Source organism: Sander vitreus, chromosome 2 (assembly GCF_031162955.1).
Source record: "Sander vitreus isolate 19-12246 chromosome 2, sanVit1, whole genome shotgun sequence".
Taxonomy (NCBI): Eukaryota; Metazoa; Chordata; class Actinopteri; order Perciformes; family Percidae; genus Sander; species Sander vitreus.
The window spans coordinates 26,537,962-26,565,697 of NC_135856.1; the positions used below are offsets into that span (position 1 = coordinate 26,537,962).

Here is a 27,736-nt window from a genome sequence, read left to right on the forward strand (position 1 = left end):
TAAGCTGGTAAAGTTAATTCAAGAAACAAGCTACGTACACTTACATGTTTAAGGTTTGTTTCAGCTAACTACAAGTTCCAGACTGGTTACCGCTGCACTTTTTGCCCGTTAAGCTAACGTTAGCTGGTGTCCCTGCGGGGAGTAGTGACCGAGAGCACGCGCGCTGCAAGGTGGAGGGAATGTGTTGTTTTCCCCCGGGAAGAATCCGAGCGGGCCAGTGGGCCACACACAAAACACACCGACTGCAGCTAACGTCAACGGACTGATCACAAAAATAGCCAGTAACGTTAGCTATCAGCATCAGTCAGTTAGTATCAGTCAACCGGCTGATGTTTTCAAGCTGGTCGTGATTGGAGAGTTACCGTTTGCTAAAGTTAACGGCTGCTGTTGGTAAGACGTGACGCATTTGATGCTTTAGCGGTAATGTAACGGTGTAATTCATAAAATCGGTCATATCAAGTTGTAACGTATGGTGACTGGTGAGTAACGTTAATGCGTCGTTAGCTATCTAACGTTACTGTTGGCTAAGGAATCAATGTCATAAGTTTTAATTAACTTACGGTTAAATGTCATTTTAGTGACATTTTTAGGCACTAACGTTAGGCCAACTTACAGTGACCGGTAGCGCTAACGTTATGAACCTTAACTGTTAAATAACATAGCATTAACCTTACTTGATTTTTTTCCCCCCATATTTTTCTAAAATGCTTTTTCTGGTTTGTTCTTGTAATGTTAGGTTAAGCTTGTAATATCATGTGCTTGTTCTGTGTGGTGATCAGTATCTATTTTGTTGTAAATTCAGTTTCTTTGACTGTGAAATGTCCTTTTCCTATAATGTTTTTAATGTAGACTTGTATACCTTGCTTTTTGTTCTGTGTGGTGACCAGTATGCATTTTGTTGTGAATTCCAGCAAGCTGTAAGTGGGTGACATGGCAACCGGAGGCACTCCTTTAGATGACAGTGCAGAAGAGCTGCACAACTGGACGATAACCAATGGCAGTCTGGAAGATAGACTCAACAACCTGGTAAGGGCTTGTCAGAACATTTTATAGAAGGCGACTGGTTGTTTCATGTTATATCGTCGGGGCTCCTTAAGACTTTCTGCTTTTAATTATCCAGCCAATTTCCATCCATGATTTTTTTAATTCAAACTGTTAAATAACTGTTAAACTGTTAAATAACGGGCGCCTGGGTAGCTCACCTGTTGGAGCACGCGCCCATTTACAGAGGCTCAGTCCTAGGCGCAGAGGCTGCAGGTTCAATTCCGACCTGCGGCCCTTTGCTGCATGTCGTTCCCCCTCTCTCTCCCCTTTCATGTCTAAGCTGTCCTGTATCAAATACAGGCCTAAAATGCAAAAATCTTTAGAAACTGTTAAATAACTAACTACACAGTGCTCTGTGTTAGATATATATAAACTGTCTTGTCACTATCATGGCTTATTGATGCTGTCACAGCCCGGTTCTTAGACTGTGACAAGAAAGGGAGACCACGAGATTAGGCTGCCAAAGAAAGCCATTTTTATTTTTAAACAACCAAATAATTATTCAAAACAACATTACACAAATTAACCAATATAACTAAGTAAAGAATACAGAAAGGAAATGTAGCCGCTGTCACACCCTGCCTGCCTGAGAGAGAGAGAGAGCGAACCCCTGAAGGCAGCAGCCAGAAGTAGCAGCACCCCGACCCGGGTGCAGCTCGCCAGCGCAATCAGCAACTGCAACACAGCAGACCAAATACCCCAGCGAACAGGCACAGGGACACCTAGTGGCAGGGAGGCTGGTGTCGTCACAGTGCCATGATATGTCTGATAATGAATGTTATACATGACATGCATCAGACCCTATTAAAGTAAACGTATATTATAATTAATGCAAATGTTTTTGCTGTTGACCAGGACTGGGGTGTTCAGCAGAAGAAAGCCAACCGATCTTCAGAGAAGAACAAGAAGAAGCTGTCAGCTGTTGTGGTGGAGAGCCGTCTGACTAATGATATTTCGCCGGAGTCCACCCCTGGGGCCAGTCGCAGGAGAGCACGCACTCCTCATTCCTTTCCCCACATCAAATACACCACCCAGATGTCTGTCCCAGACCAGGCTGAGCTGGACAAGCTGCGTCAGAGAATCAATTTCACAGACTTGGATGAGGTGAAAAGCTGCTTTACTCCATCAGAAATTGTTTCTGTTCAGTGTGGTCAATATGTTGTTGTTAATTCACATCATAGAAATACAAGGATAGATTTTTTTGACATAAGGTGGCATGAGTGACCGACTGGTAGAAGAATGTATGGTTAGTAGCTCAGTCTGTAGACAGAGATATCACAATGAGCCAATGGTTTGACAAACTAATAACAACAACCGTTTAAAATGGAAGCCAGCGTTGACTATAACGGACTGCAGATGGCTGTACCTGTCAAGTTGCATATGTTGTGGTTTAAACATTTTTGATAACTGGCCCTATTTGCTGCAGTTTATATATCCGTTTGTAAAACTGTTGTAAAATGGGGAGTAACACAATTAAAAATCTTGCATTAAGATGTATGGTAATCTGTAGTACTGAAAGTATGAGATATAGGAGTATTGGACTGTAAAGGTAGCATGCACATTTTTTGACTAAAACTTGTGTTGTAAAGCAAACTCTTCATGAACAGGTCCTTGTACTGATTCTATGTCCTCGACCAACATGAGCTTGAGGACACACATGCATGGCACAAGCACACAAGTGCCTAAATGCTTATTTCTGCTGATTGCAGATAGCTGATAGCTTTGTGTCAAGTCTCACTAGTGCCTTTTGTGGAATCTCAAGGACACAGAATAGAAATCTTAACGATTATCACAACGTCAAACAAAAAGTTGCAGTTCCTGTTCAGTGATGAAATGCCAGTGTGTTGCCGTGATGCATTGGCAGGCAGCAGAGGAAGTGATAGCAGAATATTTTTCATAGTTTGGTATAGGGTTGTTATGGCTGACCTTGTTCTGCTGTGTAGTTGAGTGTGGCAGAATTGCAGAGCAGTGCATAAAAACATGTAAATATTCCTAAGGCTCTTCTGTGGCGGACAAAGCTGAAGTCAAAGAGGATTTTGTATTATTGCAGCAGGGGCACTGTTTCTACTTTTTGACTGAAAAGAATTATATAAAAACTGTTCATTAAAGCAACACTATGTAACTTTTAGCTGCAGTTGTAGTTCCAATGAGACAACCTGTAGGGGGACCAAAGCGGGAAACGTTACATAGTGTTGCTTTAACAATGAAAAAACCTGAACACTTAGAGTTTCTGAGACTTTAAAAGAAAATGGCCAGATGTTTTAAGTGGTGGTTTGTCTGACGTTTATCATCTTTTCTTACTCAGAGGAGCATTGGCAGTGACTGCCAAGGACGTGCCACAGCTGCCAACAACCAGCGGCAGTTCGCTGGAGAGAACAAGAAGGCCTACAACTTCCTACCTCTGCATGTAAACACTAACAAAAGCAAGGAGCAGCTCCATCCCTCCTCCTCTGCCCCAGCCACACCAGCTATCACCAAGGAAACTAAGAAGCAGAGCCCAGGTCTCAGGGATACGTTAACCCCTTTGGTTCCTACCAAGGAAACTCCAAGGATCAGCCGTGGTGGCACTGAGAGAGGGCCCTTAGCGCACAGAGAATATGGGAGAGAAGAGCTGAGAATAGACAGCAGCCAGGTAACCTTTTGTTTTGTTGTTGCCAAGGTTTTAGTCAGCTCTTTTGTTGCCACTTTATGCCTTGTTGTCTTGTAGCCTTGCTGGTGGTGCTAGAGGAAAAGTCAGGGGGTCACTAAAGTTATGATGATTTATCCTCTGGGTAACATGAATGTCAGTACAAAATGTCAGGTAAGGCAATCCATCCAATTTTTGTGATGGACTAACAGACCAACAGACAGAACAACATTGCCGTCCCTTAAACCCCTAGCATGGTCAAAAAAAAGAAGATAGAAAATAATTGCATTAACTTTTAAGAAATTTGGTCTATGAATAAAGGCAGAAAACTGGAACATGTTTTGATATAAAACCAGTGTAACACACCTAAATTACAGAGATGGTAGACTCTGAAAGATATGTCATATTGATTTGATAAACTTTGTTTTTGAGAAAGATGATTTTTTTTTTTTTTTTTCTTAACAAATTTAAAGGTGCAATCTCACCGCTATCATAGTGTCGTTTTGGGCCGCAGCAGGCAGCTGTTCTCAGTGAAAAAGCTCTAAAACCCACTATCTGCTCAGCACCTAATGGCAGACACAGCTACTGGCTAGCTGGTGAACATAGTGAAGCATTTATCAGCTAAAGAGCCAGATATTTCCCTCAGGAGTTGGTAGAGACCAAAAACAGAGCTATAAGAGTGGGATTATTGGATTTACATTCACCAGGTGGTCAAAACGCTACTCCAGATGAATGATAATGGTGCTCCGTAACCGTGTTGGTTGCGTGAATAAGCAACTGTTTGCTAACACGTTCGTCATATCAACTTGATAGGTGATGACATTGATGATGTGATGTCAGTGTTATCTGGACAACGTCCACTGCCTCCAGGTGGCCAGAACAATATGGTATTGCAGGTTTAAGTGTACTAATCCTGCTTAGAAAGACATTAATTTCACATTTAATTACAATGAGTCCCTCTTCAAATGTGCACATGGCAGTCTTCATCACTGCACTCCAGCTACTCTGTAAAACCAGAACTAGGATGAAAGTGAGGGAGAGCTAGTGCAGCTGAAACTAGGCTGTATTTAGGGCAATTTATAAATATGCCATCCCTGGTTCCTAGTGAGTTTGTGCCCAACCCCTTTCTGCCCTTATTTAGCCTAGTCTGAGCCGTCGCTACAGAGGCTCGCTCACCTTACTTTACGTCTTTCTCTGTCTTTTCATTTACTCTTCTGAAACTCACACCCATACACCACCCTCCTCTCTGCACGGTCTCAGGTGGTGAGCAAACTGGTACAGATCCGGGAGTACATCAGTAAGGCCAGCTCCATGCGGGATGACCTGGTGGAGAAGAATGATGTGCCGGCCAACGTGGAGCGTCTCTCCCATCTCATCGACCACCTCAAGGAGCAGGAGAAGTCCTATTTACGGTTCCTGCAGAAAATGCTGGTTAGTCTGTCATTTGTCCTTATTTATCTTTTCAAGAATGACTATTTCTTTGCTTTTCTCATGCTGTCAGACAAAGGATAAAATGGAACCTGTTGGTGTTGTTATCTAGGCAGCTTGCCACACATATATTTTTAATTGCAGTCTTTCTATGTGGCCTGACGCACTTCCAACAGTCAACTCATGTTTCATGTGATGATAAAATTAGGACATTCAGTAGCATGCTATCTTCCATTGCTGCAGGAGGGCTGTGTTTTGTATTTGGTATCACACTGCCTTGACTGGAGCATTTCTGTGAAATATATAGTAGTATTTACCAGAAAATGTTTCTATTATGCAGATAGTTCAATTCACTGCACGTTCTGCATGCTCCCCATATTCCCACAAATTTCAACAACGTGGACATGCTGGCATTCTTATATATGGAGCATTTGAGGGGAGCATATTGCGTTTTGAATAATTTTCGGTTACTAATTTGTTACTTCAACAATGCCAAACAATTGCTGGACAAAGTCTCTGTACTGCATAATTTCCTTTTCAATTATCTTTGAGTCTCATGCTGTTCTTTCTACCATCTCTAGACACGGGAGAATGATGAGGATGATGTGGGGACCCTGGACTCTGCAGTGGGCTCAGGTTCACTGGCAGAGAGCACTTCTCTAAACGTTGAGGTCCGCTCTTCAGATGCCTCAAATGCAACGGTGTGTATATTTGTGGACTGTTTCCCAAAAATCTGCTGCCTTCTACCCTGTCAATGGTCTCTGTTGCATTACAATACAAGTCATTATAATTAGTATTAGGTAATTGTATTTTGTCCTTAAATTAAGGAAACATGAGGAAATGTAAACATTGCAAATTGGATCCTTTTGCTTTTCAAACACTGTAGGTTAATTTTATTTGCTGTGTCAGTACCTGACAAGCCTCTTTTACCTTTTCTGCTGAGTAGCACCGCAGCACTGTTGTTGTGTTTTGGTAGAGTCAGTGTTTGTAATGCGATGTGGATGTGAATTTTGTAGGGCGGAAGGCCAGAAACAGTGAGAGCTGACCAAAAGGAAGAGTTGGAGAATCTGCGTAAGCAGCATGAGCTGCTGAAGAAGATGCTGGAGCAGCAGGAGCAGCTCAGGGCCCTGCAGGGCAGACAGGAAGCACTAATGGCCATGCAGAACAGTGCAGAGCAGGCACTTGCTGTGATTGAAGACACTGGTGAGATACACACCTACATTATTACAGGCCCATTAACATTTACTGTAAGTCCAGACCAGGAGAAAAAGTAGCATACTTTACTTTTCTTCCATCAATGAGAACTCAGTTGGAATCGTTTTTTTTATTTTATTTTTTTATAAAATTGTAATTGCAAGAACAGATTTTTGTTATGGAAAGCATATTTGTGCATCAATATTTCCTGGTAAATATGTTTCTACCACTTGAAGTCATATTTGTTGATTTACATAAATATAATTTCATATGTTTAATTCATTTGACATTTGTTGTTGTCATTAGTTGTCACGGAAACCACAGGCAGTGTTTCAGGCCTGAGCATCACGTCTGAACTGAACGATGAGTTGAACGATTTGATCCAGAGGTTCCACAACCAGCTACACGATTCTCAGGTACAGTAGACTATGCATTTGGTCTGCCATAGCCTCCCTAAATAATATCATTATGTCATCTAGAAATAATTCCGAACGTTGAACTGTCTTCTGACTCATGCACTGAAGGGTTTTCAGTACAAATAATAATTATTACAGCATGATGTCAATGTCAGTATGTCAAGATATTTATTTTGTAAAAGTTGTTATGAAAATACATAATCTGTAATGTTGGAATGTCCACCTCTAGTCTATCTCTCACTAGCCACATGACAAGCCATGTCAACTTAACAAAACAAAAAAAAAAAACATCAACAAGCAATGTGTCTAAACTCTTTAATAACAAATGTATAGTTGAAGTTTCCCATTATTTATGCCTTTTAGACTAAAGCAGTGCCAGACAACCGTCGCCAGGCAGAGAGCCTTTCCCTCTCTAGAGAGGTGTGCTGGTCTAGGGCTCCCCAGGCTGTTGGTCCACCTCAACACAGGCCTCTCCTCCACTCTGCCTCTGGTCCCCACACTGGCCTAGACACAGGGGCAACAGCTGCCAGTGCCAAACTCACTAAGCTCCAAGAACTCCAAGACAAAAAGCAAACCATGGACAAGATCCTGCAGGAGCTGCATTCACTCAGAGACCAGACTCTCAACAACAACAACTCATGTAAGAGTATTTCAGAAGCCTTTTTTTGTGTGTTTTTAGGGTTTTTCCACTATAAAGTGTGGATGAACTGTATGTGGTTATCTTCAGGTCGTGGCTTGTCAACACAGTGCAGTCTGAGTATGGGAGGATCTTCAGATTGTCCATCTGCGCTCTGCTCTAATGGGGCCTCAGCTTCTACTCCCTTTCATCCTTCACTCTCGCAGCGCCAGGACAGCTCCAATTCCACAGACAAGCTCAGGTACACACACGCTAACACAAGCTGCTGAATAGGCAGGTCAGATATCAGCACCAGGGTGTTGTATAGCGAGGGGTTGGTGTAACATATGGTGGTGTAGTGAAACCTTGCAGCCACATAACCTGCTACATTTGCAAAAGTGTTCTTGAACAAGACGCCCACACTTTTTAGGGGTGCTTTTCTGTAAGGGACTCTTTAGCAGCGGGGGGGATTTTGTCTTGGCATCACATAACCTTTTAATTATTTAGCCTAGTATACGTTTGCATTTTATCCACACATTTGTTTTCTTTTCTACTTCCTGCAGGAAGCTAAAGGAGGTTCACAAGCGTTTAAATGAGCTGCGGGAATTGGTTCAGTACTATGAACAGACCTCTGATATGATGGTGGATGCCGTCAATGAAAATGTGAAAGAGGATGATGATGAGGAGGAGGAGGATGAGGAAGATGAGACAGAGGACGGTTCTATGTTTGAGGCCATGTTTGACTCTGAGCAGGAGAACCGCCAGCCTGTAACTAACATCAGGTGTGTTTGGTTAAATAGTTATATAAATGAAATGTATTTTCAAAATGTATTATCATTTCATTTTTCTGAATAAATAAATGACTGATTGGACTTATATTGAAAGCTTAAACGTATACTAGAGCTCCAACAATTAGTCAATTTATCAATTAGTCGATCAAGAGAGAATTAATCGGCAACTATTTTAAATTTTTGAAAATGTGTTTTCAAGAAAAATATGCCAAACATTTGATGTTTTTAGCTTCTCTAATATGAAAATTAACTAATTTTCCTTGTCTTACATTATAATAAATTGAGTAATTTTGGGTTTTAGATCTTCGGTTAGACAAAACAAGCTAGAATTTGGCTAGCTCTTTAGTTATTTTACATATTTTATTTTAAGAAAAATAAGAGATTTTTGCAGGTGAACTGCAGAACCCACACAGGAGCCACATTGTAGCTCTTATGCTTGGCTTAAACATTTGTCAGAGCTGTTGTGATTGGATGGCAGAGCACCTCCTACTTGGTGTTATTTACTCTTTATGCCTCCGTGCCGACGACAGCCGTGGCCAGAGGCATTCATTTGGGATTTTAGACCTTCAGTTAGACAAAACAAGACATTTGATATGACCCTGGCCCCTAGGAGTTATTGTTTGGCATTTTTCTGCTGTTTTTATAGACCAAATGATTAATTCATAAGTCAGTAATAGTCAGATTTCTTGATAATGAAAATAATTCTTAGTTGCAGCCCTACATTATTTACAGATTAAGTTGATCAATTATACTTAAACACTGCAAATGGGAAGTGAAGGTTTGTTGTTATTGTGCTCATGTTACAGTATGATCGCGTTTAGCAGTAGGTCACAGTGTGTGTAATTCTACTCCTGGCATTGTAATGTATCCATAACGATCACTGCACCTGATCTTTAGAAACCCACAGCGGAGTGGGAACTGGACAGACTTGAACAGCCTGACCAACAGGCGCAGTGTCAGGAGCAGTGGCACTAACAACCGAGATGGCAGACTCAACACGGAGTGTGAGATCAACAACCGTTCAGCAGCCAACCTGCGCAGCCTCAACATCCCCTCAGCCATAGGTACACTCATGCACACACGTACACAGATCCATGTTACAGCTGATGGTAATCTTCCTGAAAAGCAAATGGGTGGCATAAATATTTGAAAGTATAAACATAACTGAATATAACTGCATTTTATTTGCCTGCAGCTTGTTATCCTTCCATTTCATTCACGCTTGTGTTGACAGAGGCACAATAGTGCAGAGATATGCTGTATCATACTATAGAATGGTAAATTGTATTAGCACCATTATAAACATGCTTTTCAAACTTGGCAACATTACATCTCAATAGATACAAATTTGTTTCAACAAATTCCCATACATTAGTTTGGTAATGTGGCTTTTATAAAAGAGTGCTGTGGTTTCAGGAGCTCGTTATTGAAGGTCTTTGTTAATGCAAAGTTTAGATGGATCTTTTAAAGATGGAAAGAGACCCATTTTTAAAAGATATATAATATTACAAACTAACTGTTTAATTGAGTCTTTGCTCTCATTTAGAGTGCCAGTACAATAGGGACACCCCCTATAATCAGGTGAAGGATGACGATGACGATGAAGACTGTCTTGATAATGATGAAGGGGCACAGGCTGTGGCTCCAGACAGTGAGGCATCAGGGTCCAGTCGAAGAAGCAGTCTGGGGAACAATGGCGGTTTTGCCCAGAAGGTTCATCGGCACACAGCGAAGCAGAAACTCCGGCAGCTTCAGGAGCTGGTGGCCATGGTTCAGGTGAGGCAGATGACAGAATAATATTAAAGATTCTGCAGTGGGGATGTAGGTGTTACTTCTTTATTGGGAAAATGAAAGGAAAAGATGTTTAATATGTAGGATTTGAAAATGTCTGACTTTGTCAACTCCTATTTATAGTATTAAAACAGATGCTGGGTTAAATGTTTTTCATTAAACCTGAAGTAAAGGTTTTTTTAAGTTGGATTTTCTTTAACAGCTTAAGTGGTGTCTATCTCGTTGTTTCTGTACTAGAAAACGTGTTGTCTCACCCATTATCGTAGGCTGAACACTGTGTAAGTTCTGTGTTTCTGTCTGTCTCCAGAGTGACGACACTGATGGCACAACAGCTAATGAGGACGAAGCTTTACACCAACAGCCAAATAATACCAGAGCTACTATGACTGGGTCGCTGGCAGCCGGGTCTAAACAGAATCCCAGAGAACTCACTCTCTCCAGCAAGGCCAGGTACAGTACAAGGTTGGAAAAGACTGTCTGTCTGTCTCTAAAGTGTTTCCAAAATATATTTTTTTTATATATTTTTATTTCATGTCGGTGTGTTTTTGGCTTGGATTCATTTGCAATGCATCAAAACTATTATGGACACAGGGAGAAGCTGTATGAGGAGAAACTCCGTCAGCAAAAGCAGGAGCTAAAGCAGCTCCATGAAGAGCGCCAGAGGCTTATTGAAATCCAAGGCAAGATCCAGGACCTGCAGTGGGCTTGCCCTGACCTCCAGGTATTTTACACACATACACGACTTCCTGGTTAAATGAGGGTTACATTTAAACACACACACACACACACACACACACACACACACACACACACACACACACACACACACACACACACACACACATATACACACACACACACAGGTTTCCTGTCTTACTCACATAATATGCCAAGAATCTAAAGTATGATTTGAAAAACATGTTTTAAAAAAAAAAAAAAATGTTTTTAATAATATGTCCAACCTATTTAGATTATATTAGGAGTGGACTAAAAAATAGTAACACTTCTCAGTAAAGAACAACATAAACTACAGCCTCCCAAATGTTGGACTTGATTAAATAAACACTTATAAAACAGTTTAAAAAAAAAAAAAAAAACTAGAACCTTCCTGAAGGTAAGATTTATTACATGGCTGTTGTATGAGACTGCATTAGTTTTAGCGAGGTATACCTAATAAACTGGCACCTGAGAGTTAAAGAAACGGCAGATTTACAAACTAACATTTTTACTTTTTGTTGTTTGTTCTAGTCATCTGTGTCCAGCACAGTGAGTCAGCAGGGCTTGCTGAGGAAGGTTCCAGTTGCAGTTTCCACTCCGGCCACTGTCCTGGCTTCCTCCTCCTCTGGACCCAAAACCAACTCTGCTGCGCTCAAACCCACTGCTCCTGAAGCGGCTACTTCTTCAGTCACTGACAATGAGGTAACAGACTCCACCTTGCACACAATAAGACCCCTGGCTACCACTAGCCAAATGTCCCAATGAGATCTGTGCTTTCAGAACAGTACAAATTATAGTTAACTGTTCCCCTCTGTTCTTGCGTTGTCAGCAGCTGTGGTCTGAGATGCGTCGCCACCAGATCTTGCGAGAAGAACTGCGACAGCGCAGAAAGCACCTAGAGTCCTTGATGGCTGAACACCAGAGGCGTAATGGTCTCAGTGACTCTTCAAGGCGGATTGATGACTCAGAAGGCCCTGCTACACCCTCACAGCCTGTTAGTAGGGATGAAAGGTAGGAGACATACTATTCTAGGGGCCTGTCACACCAAGTTTAAGATATAATTCGGCTAGCTCTTTAGTTATTTTACATATTTTATTTTAAGAAAATTGGGAGATTTTTGCAGGTGAACTGCCAAACACACACAGGAGCCACATTGTAGCTCTTATGCTTGGCTTCAACATTTGTCAGAGCTGTTGCGATTGGATGGCAGAGCACCTCCTACTTGGTGTTATTTACTTTTTATACCTCCGTGCCGACGATGGCTGTGGCCAGAGGCATTATGTTTTCAGGTTGTCTGTCCGCCTGTCCCTGATATTACAGGAACCCCTGGAGGAAATTTCTTTAACTTTGGCACAAGCGTCTACTGGGACTGAAGGATGAACTGATTAGATTTTAGAAATCAAAGCTCACTTTGACCTCAAGTCCGTCCCATTCTCTCGAATGCTATATCTCAGGAATGCTTTGAGGGAATGTCTTCAAATTTGGTGACACTAATCTTGAAACTGGTGATTGTATATATAGCTTCTGTGCTGCCGGGTTGAAGATGTGTGTGTGAAGCATCAACGTTTCGGCAAAAAATACACTTACACTATACAATACCATTTATTAAATTGCTTTAAAATCTTCACTGGACAGACATCTTCTGTGGACAGACATGGATGTGAACTGCAACTTGCCTAAGGCATACAACCTCAAGGCGGTAATTCTAGTTTTTAGCTGGAGTAGGAATATAACTGATGGTTATTCCATAGACGACACATTTGTACCATTTGTTGATGTGTCATCAGGACAATGGCTACCTGGGGTTCCACTCCCTGTCACCTTGAAGAGGATGATGAAGACGAGGATGAATATCACTCAGAGATGGGTGCCGAAGAGGAGCAAGAAGAATGTTCAGAGAGCAGCTCTGATGACGACATCCACATCTACTCATCCAGTAGGAACCAGTGCTCCTACAGCAACAGGAAGAATCAAGAAAGGTTGGACAAAGTGGAGGCAGAACGAATTCCATTGCACTAATATCTATAAGCTGTCTTTTAAAAATGATGTGCTCACTCTTTTGTGTGTGTGTGTGTGTGTTTTCATTTTTTTTAATTTTTTTTAGCAACCTAAAGCCTCCACCAGCCTTCTCAGGTGAAGGTAGTGTGAATCCATCTCTTCCTAACAAGACTAAGGCCAAGCAGCAACAGCAGCAGCAGTCCAGAAGTTTAAACCAGTCTGTGACGAGCGAGCATGGTGGTACACGACGACAAGAGAACCTGCGCTGGGCCTCTGAGCTGTCTTTCACCGAGGGCTCATGTCAGTGGCAGGAACAGGTCAGCCAGCTGCAGAGACAGCTGGACTTCAGCACCAGCATGTGCCATTCACTCCTGCAGGACCAGCAGGTTGGTGCACTGAACAACCACACACACGGACACTGAGATTGATGGTTGACACAAGCTTGCACTGCATTTGTTGACTTAATTTGAAGTTATAGTAGAGTTGTCAATGCAGTCACTGTTCTTCACTCATAGCTTTCTATTTTGTTTGTTTAGGTGCCTTTTTACTTTGTCTTTTTATACATAATGAAACAGTTGTTTCAAACTAAAACATTCTTTCACCTTCTTCCACAGACACTCTCTTACATGTTGCAAACCCTGCTGACGGGTCAGTACAGTGTGTTACCCAACAACCTGTCATCACCACAGGTCCACCTGGTCATGCACCAGCTCAACCAGTGTTACACCCAGCTGGCTTGGCAGCAAAACAACATACAAAGGTGAAAATAATGGTACATTATAGTGCACCTCTGTATTTCCATTAAGTAGTTCATCTTTTTCTTATTTTTTACATTTTCTATATTCTGTCATACTTTTCCTGCAGACTAAAGCAGGTCCTTAATGACCTCCTTCGCCAGCAGCAGCAACAGCATCAGCAGGCTTCCTCTTCAACAGCAGGTTGGCAGACACAGAAGCATGGCTCGTCCCAGGAATCCAGCTCCGCTCCCTCAGCCTCCCCTGGTGTCTTCCTCCCCTTCTCCACTACCCTGCATCCTTCAACCAACAACATGTCAACTTCTGCCTTATCCCCATTCCCTCCTGGTATGACAACCATATTTTATTAGCTCTTGAAATGAATTCTCACACAAAACATGTCTAGAATGGTATGCATTAGAAGTAACAGAAAGCTAAAATGTCTAAATAAAGCTCAGAAGACAGGGTTTGCAATGAATCCTTTAAAGACAACTAAGGATGGTTTTTGGGTATGATGTGATACAGAGTGCCAAAAACCCTCTAATCTATTCTAAAATCAATAAAAGTATGACATTCAATAGGTGATTGCATTTGTGAGAATCTTGACAAACGCTTCTTTGCAATAATAGAAAATGTAGAATGTTCAAGAAATTAAATATAGAAAACTTAAAAAAAGGTTTTTTCTTCATGTAGTTGTTGTACAATGACTAAACAATGTTGTTACTAGTATGAGTAATCTTTTTCATTGGTGAATTTGAAGTGATATATTTTAAAGAGATTCAGTCGTACAGAAATAAAAGGCTAAAAGTCCTACTGTCATGATCTAATTGATTCTGACCATTTGCACAAAAATTAAGCATTTTTTCTTTCTTTGACTTTGCAGGCTTTAACTTATATCCACTCTTCCCTGCTCCCATGGGGGAGTTCCCTCAGGGTGCTGCAAGTCAGGCAAACCCTGACCAACGGAAGCAGCAATTAGACCCCAACACCTCAATCAGAACAGAGTACATGAGTTTCCCCCCTCCACTGCAGCGCTCTCCTCTTAACACCTCTACAGAGAGAGGGTAAGTCCATCATTTTTGCCTAAAAAGACATTTATTTTTTATTTGTGTAAGCATTATTGTTCATAGGTTTATTTTCCATGTGACCCCTTTAGACCGGCTGGCTGGCTTAAAACCTCCTACGCAAACAACTCTGTCCAGTATCAGCAATCTAAAACGGAGCCCCAAGAGTCCCCCCCCCCTCCCCCCCCACTTTTGCCAGCCGCCACCCCCGGCCTCAAGAATTTGACAGGGCATCACAGGAAAGCTTCAGCAGCATGCCTGATCCTGTTGATCCCACCACCATCACAAAGACTTTTAAGGCCGGGCGCAAGGCTTCTGCACAAGCCAACCTGGCCTCCCGAAGCAAGACACCCAATTCTAAAAGTCGTCGCAGGAGGAGCAAAGGGCACAACAAGAACAGTGAAGGTATCAAAATGGAGTTGAATCTCCTGTATTATTTGCTGCAACCAAATTAGCAAAGTTGTTTTTCTAAATTTCTTTTTTGTATTTTCCTCAGGCTGTGAGAGTGACAGTGTTAGCAGCACTGCAGACTTTGTCCAGGAGAGGGCAGCCCTGTCTCGTCAGAGGGATCAGAATAAGAGTCTGTTGGACAAGCTGACTCAAGAGAAACTTGACAGCAAAACTAAGCTTGGGAACAAACGAAACGACCTTTCCTCTGGTGCGGGTCAAGCTACTTATAGTGAAAGTTATGCACCCACTTCACCCCTGTTGTGTCTGTTTTTTGTTTTTCTTTGTATACATTTAGTATCTTTCTTAGTATTCGTTTCCCCCCGTAATTATAACCTCTTGTCCTTTACATTTTTTTATGCACATTTGTCATGACTGTTTCATTTTAATTTTGTTAAATTTTGTTTGTTGGGTTAATTTACTTTGTTTAATTTATCTTACTCACAGCCTATGCTTGGAGAACACCCTTCCTCTCTAATAGAATTGCATGCACAGAAGCACCAGGTAAACTCACAATGCAAACCCAAGCATCATGTGGTTATTATGTCACCTAAACATCCCATGCATGTTCTATTTTTGGCTTAACCTAAACCAAAAGCTTTTAAGTTTGAGGGCAGACTATTGTTTTTTTTTTTTTTTCTACTCATGCATGAGGTTATGCAAGTATCCACCCAAATCTCATTCTGTCAAATCTTGAACCTGCAGATGCAAGCAGCGACTTCTCACTGTTCGAGGCTCTGAGGGAGACCATCTACTCTGAGGTCGCTACTTTGATATCCCAGAATGAGTCCCGTCCCCACTTTCTTATCGAGCTCTTCCATGAGCTTCAGCTGCTCAACACAGACTACTTACGGCAGAGGGCGCTGTATTCCCTACAGGTACGTATAGACACATGTATCTGCTGTATGTAGTATGTATGGATTTATCCTCTATGCTGGCCTCAGAGTACAAGGTATTCAGGCTGATTGACCGGGGGCAGAATATCTGGTCATGTGACTGGTTACAGATAACATTCTTTTTGATACTTTTATTTCAACTCATTCACTTAGTTCTCAGTACATTCTCATATTGCAATTTTTAGATCTATATATGCAATCCACCCAGTGATAACAATAACAATCATAATAAAAATAATGGAAAAAACATTGAGAATCAAAGAGAAGAAAAAAAAGAAGTAATAATAATAAAACAGAAATATATACGCACACATAAATACATGTGCCACGTCTGCACACACACACCTACATACGTACCCTTACCACATAAAAACACACCAGTTACATGAAGTGAAAGTAGAGAAACATAAATAAATTAATAGATGCATACATACATACAAATTTTACCTGAAAACAATCCTCTCTTGCTTTGTTTCTGCCAGGATATAGTGACCAGGCACCTGTCAGAGAAGAGTGCAGCTGAGGATCAGTTGCTCCCTCTTGGCCCTGTGACGTGGGCTGCAGGCTCTCAGTCTGAGCTCACACCCAGTGAGAGTCTGGCAACCAGTGATGCAGTAAGAGATAAATTATTGCTTCCCAGTGTAGCATTCTCACACATTTCTAATCTTGTCTGTTCTCTTTTCTCTTATTTTGTGTTTCACTCCATATTGAGGCCTCGACCAGTCCTGAAGTATTTCTCTCAATCCTTATAGTCATCCTTCCTCTTACTCCCTTTTACTTGCTTCCTCCTCTACTTTTCAATACATATTTCATTAGTTTCTCTCTCAGCCTTGTCTCCTTTTATCCTTCCCTGCCTTGTCTATTTTCATTCCTCCATGTCTCTCTTTATTCTGTGATTTTAATTTGCCCTCCCACCATCTTCATTGTCTTTGAATGTAACTTGACAGCAAGACTTCAGAAACCTGTCTGTAAAAAAAAAAAAAATGGCCCTCACCTCTCCACATCTATTTTGCCAGATCAGACGTTTTCTTTGTTCTGGGCCCAGGGTCCCTGGAGTTTTACTAATTGTGTGCCAGGCCTTTTTTTATGCCTAAATAATGCCTTTGTTAAAGAGTGATGGATGAAATGTCTAATTTTTCATGTTAGGAGAACAGCAAGAGAAGCCACCATTGCTGTTTTATAGTATATGGTAGAAATGTATCTTGCCTCCTATGAAAAAAAAAAAAAAAAAACTTTTAAAAGTAGATCTGTGATGAATGATTCATTCTTCTTTAATCTAAACAGTTGGGGGTAAAACCTTTCTTAGTAAAGAAAATGTCAGATATTATACTGTGGGTGCCTAATAACAGAATCTTCACCTTTTTCAGGAGATGGTGGAGAAAAACTTGAGGGTCACACAGGACAAAATAAAGAAGAGGGATGATGCAGAATCTGTGGACAATGACAGCACCATGTCAACGTCCTCCAACCTGGAACCATTTGCTAACGATGACCTGGGTATAGTCACTCACGCATGTAAAAACTATTTGGGGCTGAAGCTTTTAAAACTGTATACCTATCTGAAACCTTTTTTTCACATCCTGGTGTTCAGCTGAACTGCTTTGCTTATTGCCTTTGACTAAATCAAATTTAGGTACCCCTTCCCACGTTTTCCAGCAGGACTACTCAGGCCTTGTCTTGGTAAACCAACCAGTTCACACCTCAGGATCAACACTACAAGGCCAAACTAAAGAATAGAACCTTTCAGAAGGAGACTGTTTGGCAATGAAAAAATGACTCAGATTTTGAGAGCTTCAGTGACATTGATTAGGAGTGACCGTGAGGAGCTGGCATACTTTTTTTGATTCTGTAGTGTAATCTGGTTACAGATGCATTGATAGTCATTAGTCTTCTCTCTCTTGCTTCGTTAATTTTGAACTGTTTGTATTCCTTTTCTGTCTCTTTTTCGCTCTCCTTTCTTTGCTGCTCTGATAGGCAACACGGTGATTCATTTAGACAAAGCTCTGGCCAGGATTAGGGAGTATGAGCGCATGAAGCTTAAAGCTGAGTTTAACCCCTGCAACACCAGCTCTGCAGGTGCAAGTGGCTCTGAAGCCTCAATTGCTGTACATCCTTCTTCTAACTCTGCTGACCCACTGGAAGGTATCCAATCATATGAGCCTGCCTGAGTACACCACGTGCAAAGACCTGTAGCAGCACAACCATTGCCTTTCACTCTGCTGTTTAATTTTGCTGAATTTTTTGAATAAAAATGATTTGTGTGTGTCTGTGAACAGGAGGTGCAGCCGGTGATATGCGCTGCCCTCAGATTGATACCCAGCAGTTGGATCGTCAGATCAAAGCCATCATGACTGAAGTCATTCCTTTCCTTAAGGTAGGATAACCAACACAGGAAGCTACAGATAATGTACTGGAATTTCCTATACTCAAACTGAACTATTACATTAAAAAAAAAAGTTCTTTTAAGTAATTAATAGCTGAAAGGTTTTAAAGCTCAAATTGAATGGCATCCGTTCTGGTTGCACCACCGTAAATATAAATAGTTATTGAAGGGTTAAATCATTATATTGTATTTTCTTTTATTAGGAGAACATGGATGAGGTGTGCTCCCTCCAGCTGTTGACATCTGTGCGGCGCATGGTCCTTACTCTCACCCAACAGAATGATGAAAGCAAGGAGTTTGTCCGCTTTTTCCACAGACAGCTGGGAGGCATACTGCAGGTATGACCAGTGACAATACCAGGTTCTTCATGTGCAGGTGACACAAGTCTAAGCAGATGGAATGAAGAATAGCCTTTCTGACATTTTTCACTCTCTCCTCTTGCTCCAGGACTCTCTTAGCAAATTTGTGGGCCGTACTCTAAAGGACTGTGGGGAGGACCTCCTGGTGGAGATCTCCGAGATCCTCTTCAATGAACTCGCCTTCTTTAGGCTCATGCAGGATTTGGACAACAGCAGCAGCATTGCCTTGGCAGCCAAACACAGAAATAAGAAGAGGTCTGATCATCCCAGTAGAGCAAGGCACGAGGGTCTCAAGGTTAGTTTTTTTTTTTTTTTGGTAATATAATGAAAGTATGTATGACAAAGGCATTAACACTGTAACACAGAAACGTGTTTGATTGAGACCAAATTTGACTCTTTGTGTTAATGTATTCCTCCAATTAGGAAAATACAGTAGCTGGTGGTGATAAATCAAAGTCTTCAGCCTACACAGATGAAGACAAGGTCAGTCATTTTAGTACTGATAATGAAATCGTGGCTACCACTTAGATCCCCAGTAAGTGTTACAATAATGTCTCTCTTGTTCTTCCAGGACCAAGATGAGGCTGAGCAGGAAGGCAATTCTACCCTCCAGGACCTTTACCTGCAGACGGAGACAAAGAACTGTAGGAGCAGTGAAGCTTCAGAGGTGGAAGAAGAAGATGAGGATGAAGGGGATGGGCAGGGAATCCCCCTGTCAATCAGTAAGTAAAAAATATTCCAAAGGTCCCCTTAGTTTTATTTAGTTTAGAAACAACCACCCAAAAAGCCAAAGTCCAATACATTCTGAGACTTTATATGCCAAGATAACATAGGCTACGTTCAGACTGCAGGCAAAAGTGGCCCAAATCTGATTCTTTTGGGATCAAGTGACCAGGTCAGACTTCTTCAGAAGTAGTGTGAACACTCAAATCTTGCCCAGATCAGATTTTTTCAAATCGGATTTAGACCACTTCCATATGTGGTCCTGAATCAGGTCTGATTTTTATTTATTTTTTTCTTCAATGCGGCCGCAGTGTGAACAACCAAGGTGGATTTGATGCGACTTTTACGTCAATCTACGTCGACATTTGTCACAATTATGTGACAGCGGGAGTTTAACTGCGTCTCTGTGACGCTATTCACAACGCAGTCCCACCACTCCTGGCTTCGTCTCTGCATCCACACAGACATCTGTAGTGAATTTGCAGCCATAACCCCGCAAAAGGCCAAAATAGCCAATTTGGCTCTCTTTCTCTTGTTGTTGAAAATTTCTTTATTAGGAGTAACCCCATGAGATGCACCATCTCGTTTTCGAGGGGGTCCTTAACAATAATTGAATCTACAGTACAATCATAAATGGACACAACAGTTAACAAAACAAACAGACAAGCAAAAAAAAAAAAAAACATAATCAGTCAGTCATAATCAAGTTTGTGACCAAGCAAGAATGAAACTGGATACTACTCATAATATTAGAAGAGGTGTTATGGTGTTGTAGTGGATTAAGGACAGGTACAGTTGGTACTGTAATAGGAAAACAGGGCATTTTTAAAGGATGGTAGAGATAGAATGGACCGAATATTTACAGGTAGATTATTCCAATCTGAGGGGGCTTTAAACCTAAAGGCTTTCTTAACTGTTGAGAAACGTACAGCAGGAACAGAAAAAAAAGTTGTGTAGAGTGTCTCAAGTGGTAGGTACCATAAGCTGTTTAAGATAGCTAGGGTAATTGCAATGTATACATTTGTAAATTAACAGCAACCAATGCTGATGTCTTCTTATTGAGGGTGATGGAAGAGCAAGTTTTTCATACATAATACAATGATGAGTAGTAAAAGGACATCCAAGAACAAATCTACAGATTCTATTGTAAGCAACATTGAGAGGGAGCAGATTAGTGCTGGGTGCAACCTGATATGCAACATCAGCATAGTCCATAATTGGTAAGATAAGTTGTTGCACAAGTTTCTAACAGTAAGAGAAAAACATTTTCTGGATCGGTAGAGAACACCAATACCAAAATTGATTCTTTTTAAAATATAATCAATATGATACTTAAATGAGAGCTCAGAGTCTAGCCAAAGTCCGAGGTATTTGGTGTGTTCAGCTTTTTGCAGTGAACTACCATCAGAACATGTAATTACACATGTGACCTTTTAATTTGGATTTGATGGTCTGTGGAGTTCCAAAAATCATAATGTGAGATTTGGTTTTGTTAAGTAATAATTTATTTCTTATGAGCCAATGTTGTAGGCTATCAAAGTCAGACTGCAGAGCTGATTCGATTTGTAATAAATTAGTTTTGGAAGTGTATAATACTGTATCATCCGCATAAAGCTGAACACAACATTCAGAGCAGATTGATGGAAGGTCATTAACAAAAATAGAAAAGAGAAGTGGATCAAGAGTTGAACCTTGAGGGACACCTCGTTGCTGAATTAATATATCGGATTTGCATCCTTGTATCATTACACATTGTTTTCTGTTATGGAGATAAGAATTGAACCAGAGTAGTGCGTTGCGTGACCAGCAGAGAACAATTTATCCAAGAGCAAGTAATGATCAACTAAGTCGAATACTTTTGTTAAATCAATAAAAATTGCACCAGTTAGTTGACTGCTATTAGATGTAGAGAAAATATCATTTATAAGCTTTAATAGTGCAGTGGTTGTGGAATGATTTGATCGAAAGCCAGATTGAAACAGCGATAAGATATTGCACTTATCTAGATAATGGAACAGTTGATCATAAATAATTTTTTCGAAAACTTTTGCAATAGAACAGATGATTGAAATTGGTCGATAATTATTGGGATCAAGAACATCCTTTATGAAGTGGAGTGATACGGGAACATTTCCACATGGCAGGTATTTCACATGTGGATAAAGACATATTAAAGAGATCACATAGCGGATACATAATGATATGAGCTGATAATTTGAGACATCTGGTTTCAATGCCATCCAACCCAGGACCACTGCTCATTTTTAGAGCATTGATTGCATTTTGTACCTCCACAGGTGTTATATGCTTGAAAGAGAAACTATGACTGGGCGGGGTATTGTTTAAATGGCAATCAATAAAGAGATTGGGAGCTGTAGCTGAAGATACCTGAGCGAAATGTTGATGGAACGCTTGTGCAATTAGTAGTGGGTCTTGTAAAATGATTTTATTGACTGTGAGTTTAGTAGGTAAGGATTGCTTGGATGTATTAGTTATATCTTTAATTGTATTCCAGAACTGTTTAGGATTTTTAAAGTCATGTACAAGGGATTCCTTATAATAGTTAGATTTAGTTAGATTAGATAGAGTTAGACATAGTTTTACTATGATTTCACAATTGCCTATACCTTTCCCAGTCAGTCGGATCTTTGGTTTTATGAAAGTTAGCCCAGGCATTATCTCTCTGTCTAAATATACTTATAAGGTCAGATGTTATCCATGGAACATGCCCACCCTTAACTTTAGTGGTTTTCATGGGAGCGTGTTTATCTACAACGTTAATAAATTCAGAATATAGAAAGTCCCATGCATTATTTACATCTGGAATAAGATGAAACCTATCCCAATTAATTGAAATCAGGTCATTTATAAAATGGTTTATATTTAATGTCTTGTATTGCTAATTCTAATTAATCTGGGTGGTAATTTTGGCAATTTAATTTTCCAGATGCAATATACAATGGCATGGTCACTGAAACAGTCGGACATGATCCCTGGTGTAATGAATCTGTTTGGATGAGAAACCAATATCCAGTCAAGAAAGGGTCGTCTCCGGGGGGTAACACGGGTGGGTTCTCTGATGAGCTGGGTTAGGTTTAAGTTTCCAAAAAGGTTTCTTTCTTTTGAGGATTTATCAGTCCAGTTCTTGTTAAAGTCTCCCAGTAAGATAATTTCATTTCTGCACTTAATTGAATTAATAGTAGATATGATACAATCAAATGATTCCGCTGGTGCAGAGGGAGGTCTATATATATGTTACCAATAGTTATGTATTTATTATCATGCAGGGTTATCTTTACAAAAATACACTCAACGTGAGATGGATCAACATTAGGGACAATTAACTCAGAGACCAAGTGAGAGGACACATATGTGGCTACACCACCACCCCTGGAAGCTCTATCAGCTCTGTAAATGACGTAGTCTTTGAGATCTATTTCATTACTACCTATTTTATCAGTGAGCCAGGTTTCAGATAATGTAATAACATTTGGTTTGTACTGTTCAACCCATGCTTGAAGTAGGTTGATCTTTGGTAGGAGGCTTCTTATATTGAGATGAATTATTTTTAATCCTTTAACACTATCCAGTTTGAAGTATAAAATGTAGAGACTGACCAATGACAAGATATGTCAGAGCTAGGAAAAGCCAAATAATCAGATTGGAGATTATGAGATAATAATCAGTAACATTTATACACATGGATAGAACACACAAACAAATCATAAAAGACAGACAGACATAAAAACACACAAAGAAGAGAAAAAAAAACAAACAAGGACCAAGCCATGGCCACCTGAGCAAAACACTCAGAGAGCGGAATCACAATTTGCGATGTGAGCACAGATTATAATGGAAGGATAAACTAAATATGCAGCAAGTGAAACAGAAAGAGAGAGTGACCATATCACTAAGGTGCCTGATAGACATAAATTAAAACAGCTGCTACATAAGGCTTCATTAGCAGAGAAAAAAAAAAAAAGACTCCATTGACAAGTCTCTGCATTAATATATAGTTTTAATAAAGAAAAAAAAAAGTAATTTACCACCAGCCAAAAGTAGTCAAAAGGGTGCCAATTTTCATTTATATTTTCATTCCTTCTTTTTTACGACATTAGGGCTCTTTACGGCAGCAAAACAAAACACGGCTCAGTGGCGATGCATGACCTGTTGAGTGTAAACAATACTCAAAAATATCGGCATAGTAGCAAATTATAAGATAAAACAAGAGCATGAACACATATATTAATTCCAAGAGTCAGGTCATACATTGACATGGCTCTTTTTGCGAATTCTTACCAGTTTGTCTTCATTCTCCTCCTCAGCACCTGCTCATTAATGTTACGGCTGCCATGTAATGATTACACAAACATTTTGAAATGAAAGCGAAAATGCTTACTTCTTCCATAACCTCCACCAGCATGCTGCGTCTGATGTCATTGTTATTGTTCTTTTGCGCATGCGGGTCAGTTCGAAACCGCAAACAGTTCTCACTGGAATCTGATATGGGCCACATTTTAAAAGATCATGTCAACAGCCAAACAAAAAATTTGATCTGAGCAAAAAAAAAAAATCAGAATTAAGCATTAAGACTTGCTTAAAATGTAGCCATATTCTTCAATTAGTTGTGCCAAAACTCCCAGGCTAATTTATTCCTACTGAATTCTAAATGCCATAAAAAAATCAACTCAAGACTTTGAATTTAATCATTAGCAGTAATCCATCACTGTCGATGAGAAGTTGCCAATAATGTTACATCAGGATGTAATATCAGTAGTGTAGTAAAACAGTTTTGCAGGAAATAAGTCAAAATTCCAATCATGCTTAAAGTGAACTTAAATGTGTACCAATTCCTATACATTTAATGTTTTTCTGCCTAAATGCAATTTTATGTAAACGCATACAGTACATGCATGCATGCATTAATGCAACACACATGTGCCTCTTATTCTTATGTACTGTCTTTGTTTCAGGTCTTTCCAAAGCAGAGACTCAGGCCCTGACGAACTACGGCAGTGGAGAGGATGAGAATGAGGAGGAGGAAATGGAGGAGTTTGAAGCTGGACCTGTTGATGTCCAAACATCCTTGCAGGCTTCTGCTGATGGACAGGTGGAGCAGGAGGTCAGTGTTGAACATTGGTCACAGAGAGATGTTTTCATACACAACCATGACTTTAACACACTTGTCTTGGTCCTGTATAAACATGTGTAACTGTGTTGTGGTTCAGGGGACGACATCCAGCGAAACCCAGGAGACTAAAGCTCAACAGAGGAGTCTAGAGAATGATGATGGTGAGAGGCCGCCTTGATATTTTCAGTGGAAAGCAACAAAATGTCAGGCTGGCTTGTGTCTGAGAGAGATCTTGTAGTTTTAGACCCTTTTTGTTAGGCCATTATTTTTGTATCACATTTTCTTTGTTTTGCAGAAATCAACAAGTCAGTTGGGAGCGTGGATTCCACAGTGGAGGACCGTGACATGGCGGAGTGCCAGAGACCTGAGGAGGAGAGTAAAGTTGGGGCAGCTGCTGCCTCAGAAGAAAGCTGTCATGAAGTCTCCCATGATCAGGATGTCCCCAAGGAGTCAATCCTAACGAGCAGCCCTGACACAGACTCCCCCGTCATGATCAATGTCGACGTAAGTCCAAGGCTGAAGATGCTTTTTTATATTCACCCAATTATCAGATTTGACCAAAACAGCGTGTTACTTGCTGTAATGACAGCACCATTACTCACCAGTAACACACTGAATACTTTGCCATTTATTGTTGCTGTTGTGTATTGATTTTACCAATATTATTCATGCAGGAGATGGGCTCAGGTAACACCAGTCAGAAATCTGATGAGGAAGACTTTGTGAAGGTGGATGACTTACCATTGCAGCTTGCAGTCATGTGTGAGGTGTGTACCAGCTAAGAAATTAAACACTCATAATATGTTTATATTAGGGCTGTCAAACGATTAAATTTTTTTAATCGCTGAAGTTCTATAGTTAATCGCGATTAATCGCATATTTTATCACATGATTAAAATTCTATTATTTTGCATTTCAGAACAGTTTTTAAGTACATATTAACAATCAAAAGCAATTCTTACCAGTGTATCTTGATTGGGAATCAAATGAAAGCAAAGGAAGTTACTTTATGAACTTGATTTTAAGATTTGTAATTATTTATTTACTGTAAACAAAAGAAAAATGTGTGAATCTGTCATTATTGCACAATTCCTCCAAGTACCTAACTAAAAAACTAAAAATCCCTATCCTTACCAGAGTCAATATAGTGTTTAACTCCTAAATAATGTTGATTACTCACTGACGTCCAGTGATCACCGGTTAATGAGACAGCGTTTGCAGCAGTTCCAGTGTGGCTGCTTTCTCCGTGTGGTATGTGTATGATGAAACTACTGTCTCCCTCGACGGCAACGAGACAGGTCAACCGTAGTACGTCGTTAAGACCCGAGTCCTCTACGATGCTGACAGGTCTGCAGTTAGTTGCCACCCTTTAGCCCGCTAGCGGGTAGCATCACGTTAACTGAACTATATGCTTAGCTCCGTAGGTGGTAGCTCAAGCTTGACGTGCTTCGGTGATATTTTAATTCGGCTTTACACAACGTGCATATGGCTTTTCGACTTGTCGACTTGCCGTCCGGGAGTTTTGGAAAATAAAAAGCTCCATTCAGAGTTATTGCTGCTGTCTTTCTCCATCATGCCTGCAGCATGCAGCAGCAGGAAGGTGTTAGGAGGAAGTGGCAGCTTGATGATAAGTAACGGTGCTGCAAAGGGTCAAAATAGTAGCCTGTTGAAGTGTAAAATAGATTAATAAATGCCGGCATGCGATTTAAAAAAAAATGTATTGCGTCACTGACAGCCCTAGTTTATATTAAGTATTAATTAAAAAAAGGCAAGGTGTAAAAGCCCCTGTGAAAGCATTTTCATCTAATTATATACTGTGTGCTGTAACATTAGGAGGAACTACAGAAGAGAATAGTGGAGGAGCAGCAGAATAACAACCTGTCTGTAGAGATCCTCAATGGGAACACTGAATCGCTGACTGGGCTGGTGGGAAATGCACAGGCACTGAAGGAACCAGGTATGGATTACAGTTTTGTTTGTGTAGTTGCCAAATACACTACAAAAGCAGTCTATTGTTACCATGTGAATATCTATGCAGAAATTGGCCACTATTTGTGCCTGTGCATAAACTAATATTCCAACCCTTTTAGAATAAATAATGTGTTTTCTTTTGTTGTTATTTCTTTTCAGACACGGTCGGCACCCAGAACGTGTAAAGATTTATACCGATGTCTCAAAATGTATGGTTTTTAGCAACACTATGCTTACACCCTCAATCTGCTCTGGATGCATGATTGTTGATTCTTTATCTGCTAGTTTAAAGGAGCAAAGGCTCATAATATTGGTCACAAGGTTAGCTGTGATTCTTGACACACAACAGATACAAGTTAACATCTACACATAATCAACACTTAGTTTGTTTTATTGCTGAATGTTTAATGTGATTTATGGGTAATCTGGGGAGGGGTTGTCTTTATGCTGCTGATTACTGACAGTTAAGCCTGAATCTTTATACTGTAGTCCTGAAACTCCTGTTCAGATCCGCCTTAGTCTCCTTGGTTCTGGGATCAGTCTAACATTGTTGTGATTTTTTTAAAATGTTTTATTTGTCTTGGCCTGGCCTTATTGTTACACACCTGTTCTTTCCTGCACTTAATTCCTAATTCTAAGGAGCTTACAGTAGCATGGAATTTTAGCTGTAGCCTGGCTGACTTCAGCTAATAGTTTTTTCCAGCTTGAACACTTTTTCCTTTTATATCAGAGCTCAAAGCTCAGATTGAACTTTTATCCCTTCAGATACATCTTTATATATTGTTCTGTTAATGGCAAGTCTCCATTATTAATTTTCATGTAATTAAAATGTTGACTACAGTAATACGATTTCAATAATAAAATGCTGGAACTTTCAAAAATGGTGTGTGTGTTGAATGTTTTGTACATCAGTGTTTTCATGTAGCTAACCTTGTGGCCGTGCTAAGCTAAGCTTTTCAAACATCTTAAAATATAAAAATCTACAGTAAATGTATGCAGGGGGCAGGGTCTCTACAGATATATATATCTAGGTCCTAGGTTTCTCATCACGTCTGGCCATCCTAGGTTTGTGATCGGGTCTGGCCATCCTAGGGTTCTCATCGCGTCTGGCTATCCTAGGTTTCTCATCGCGTCTGGCAATCCTAGCTTTCTCATTGCTTCTGGCTATCCTAGGTTTTTCATTGCGTCTGGCCATCCTACGTTTCTCATCACATCTGGCCATTCTAGGGTTCTCATCGCGTCTGGCTATCCTAGGTTTCTCATCGCGTCTGGCTATCCTAGGTTTGTGATCATGTCTGTCTATTCTACGTTTCTCATCGCGTCTCTCCATCCTAGGTTTCTCATCGCGTCTGGCCATCCTAGGTTTCTCATCGCGTCCGGCCATCCTAGGTTTCTCATCGCGTCTGG

At 40.5% G+C, this 27,736-nt stretch overlaps 1 protein-coding gene across 1 annotated transcript; it reads left to right on the plus strand.

Moving 5' to 3' along the window:
* Positions 1-27,210, plus strand: pcm1 (pericentriolar material 1). Its single transcript, XM_078263292.1, is given in 41 exon segments — positions 1-390; positions 912-1,026; positions 1,900-2,148; positions 3,350-3,676; positions 4,931-5,101; positions 5,680-5,799; positions 6,115-6,301; positions 6,599-6,708; positions 7,072-7,348; positions 7,436-7,586; positions 7,888-8,106; positions 9,013-9,179; positions 9,662-9,891; positions 10,214-10,356; positions 10,498-10,627; positions 11,155-11,325; positions 11,453-11,634; positions 12,411-12,602; positions 12,728-13,007; positions 13,236-13,381; positions 13,486-13,703; positions 14,239-14,419; positions 14,512-14,590; positions 14,593-14,824; positions 14,916-15,077; positions 15,314-15,370; positions 15,572-15,744; positions 16,245-16,376; positions 17,130-17,259; positions 17,737-17,904; positions 18,039-18,136; positions 18,349-18,483; positions 18,593-18,799; positions 18,928-18,987; positions 19,076-19,226; positions 24,201-24,349; positions 24,456-24,519; positions 24,654-24,862; positions 25,033-25,125; positions 26,192-26,315; positions 26,489-27,210. Coding segments are annotated over 40 exon segments (6,396 nt in total). The 5' UTR covers positions 1-390; positions 912-930; the 3' UTR covers positions 26,515-27,210.
* Positions 27,211-27,736: the final 526 nt, after the last annotated feature.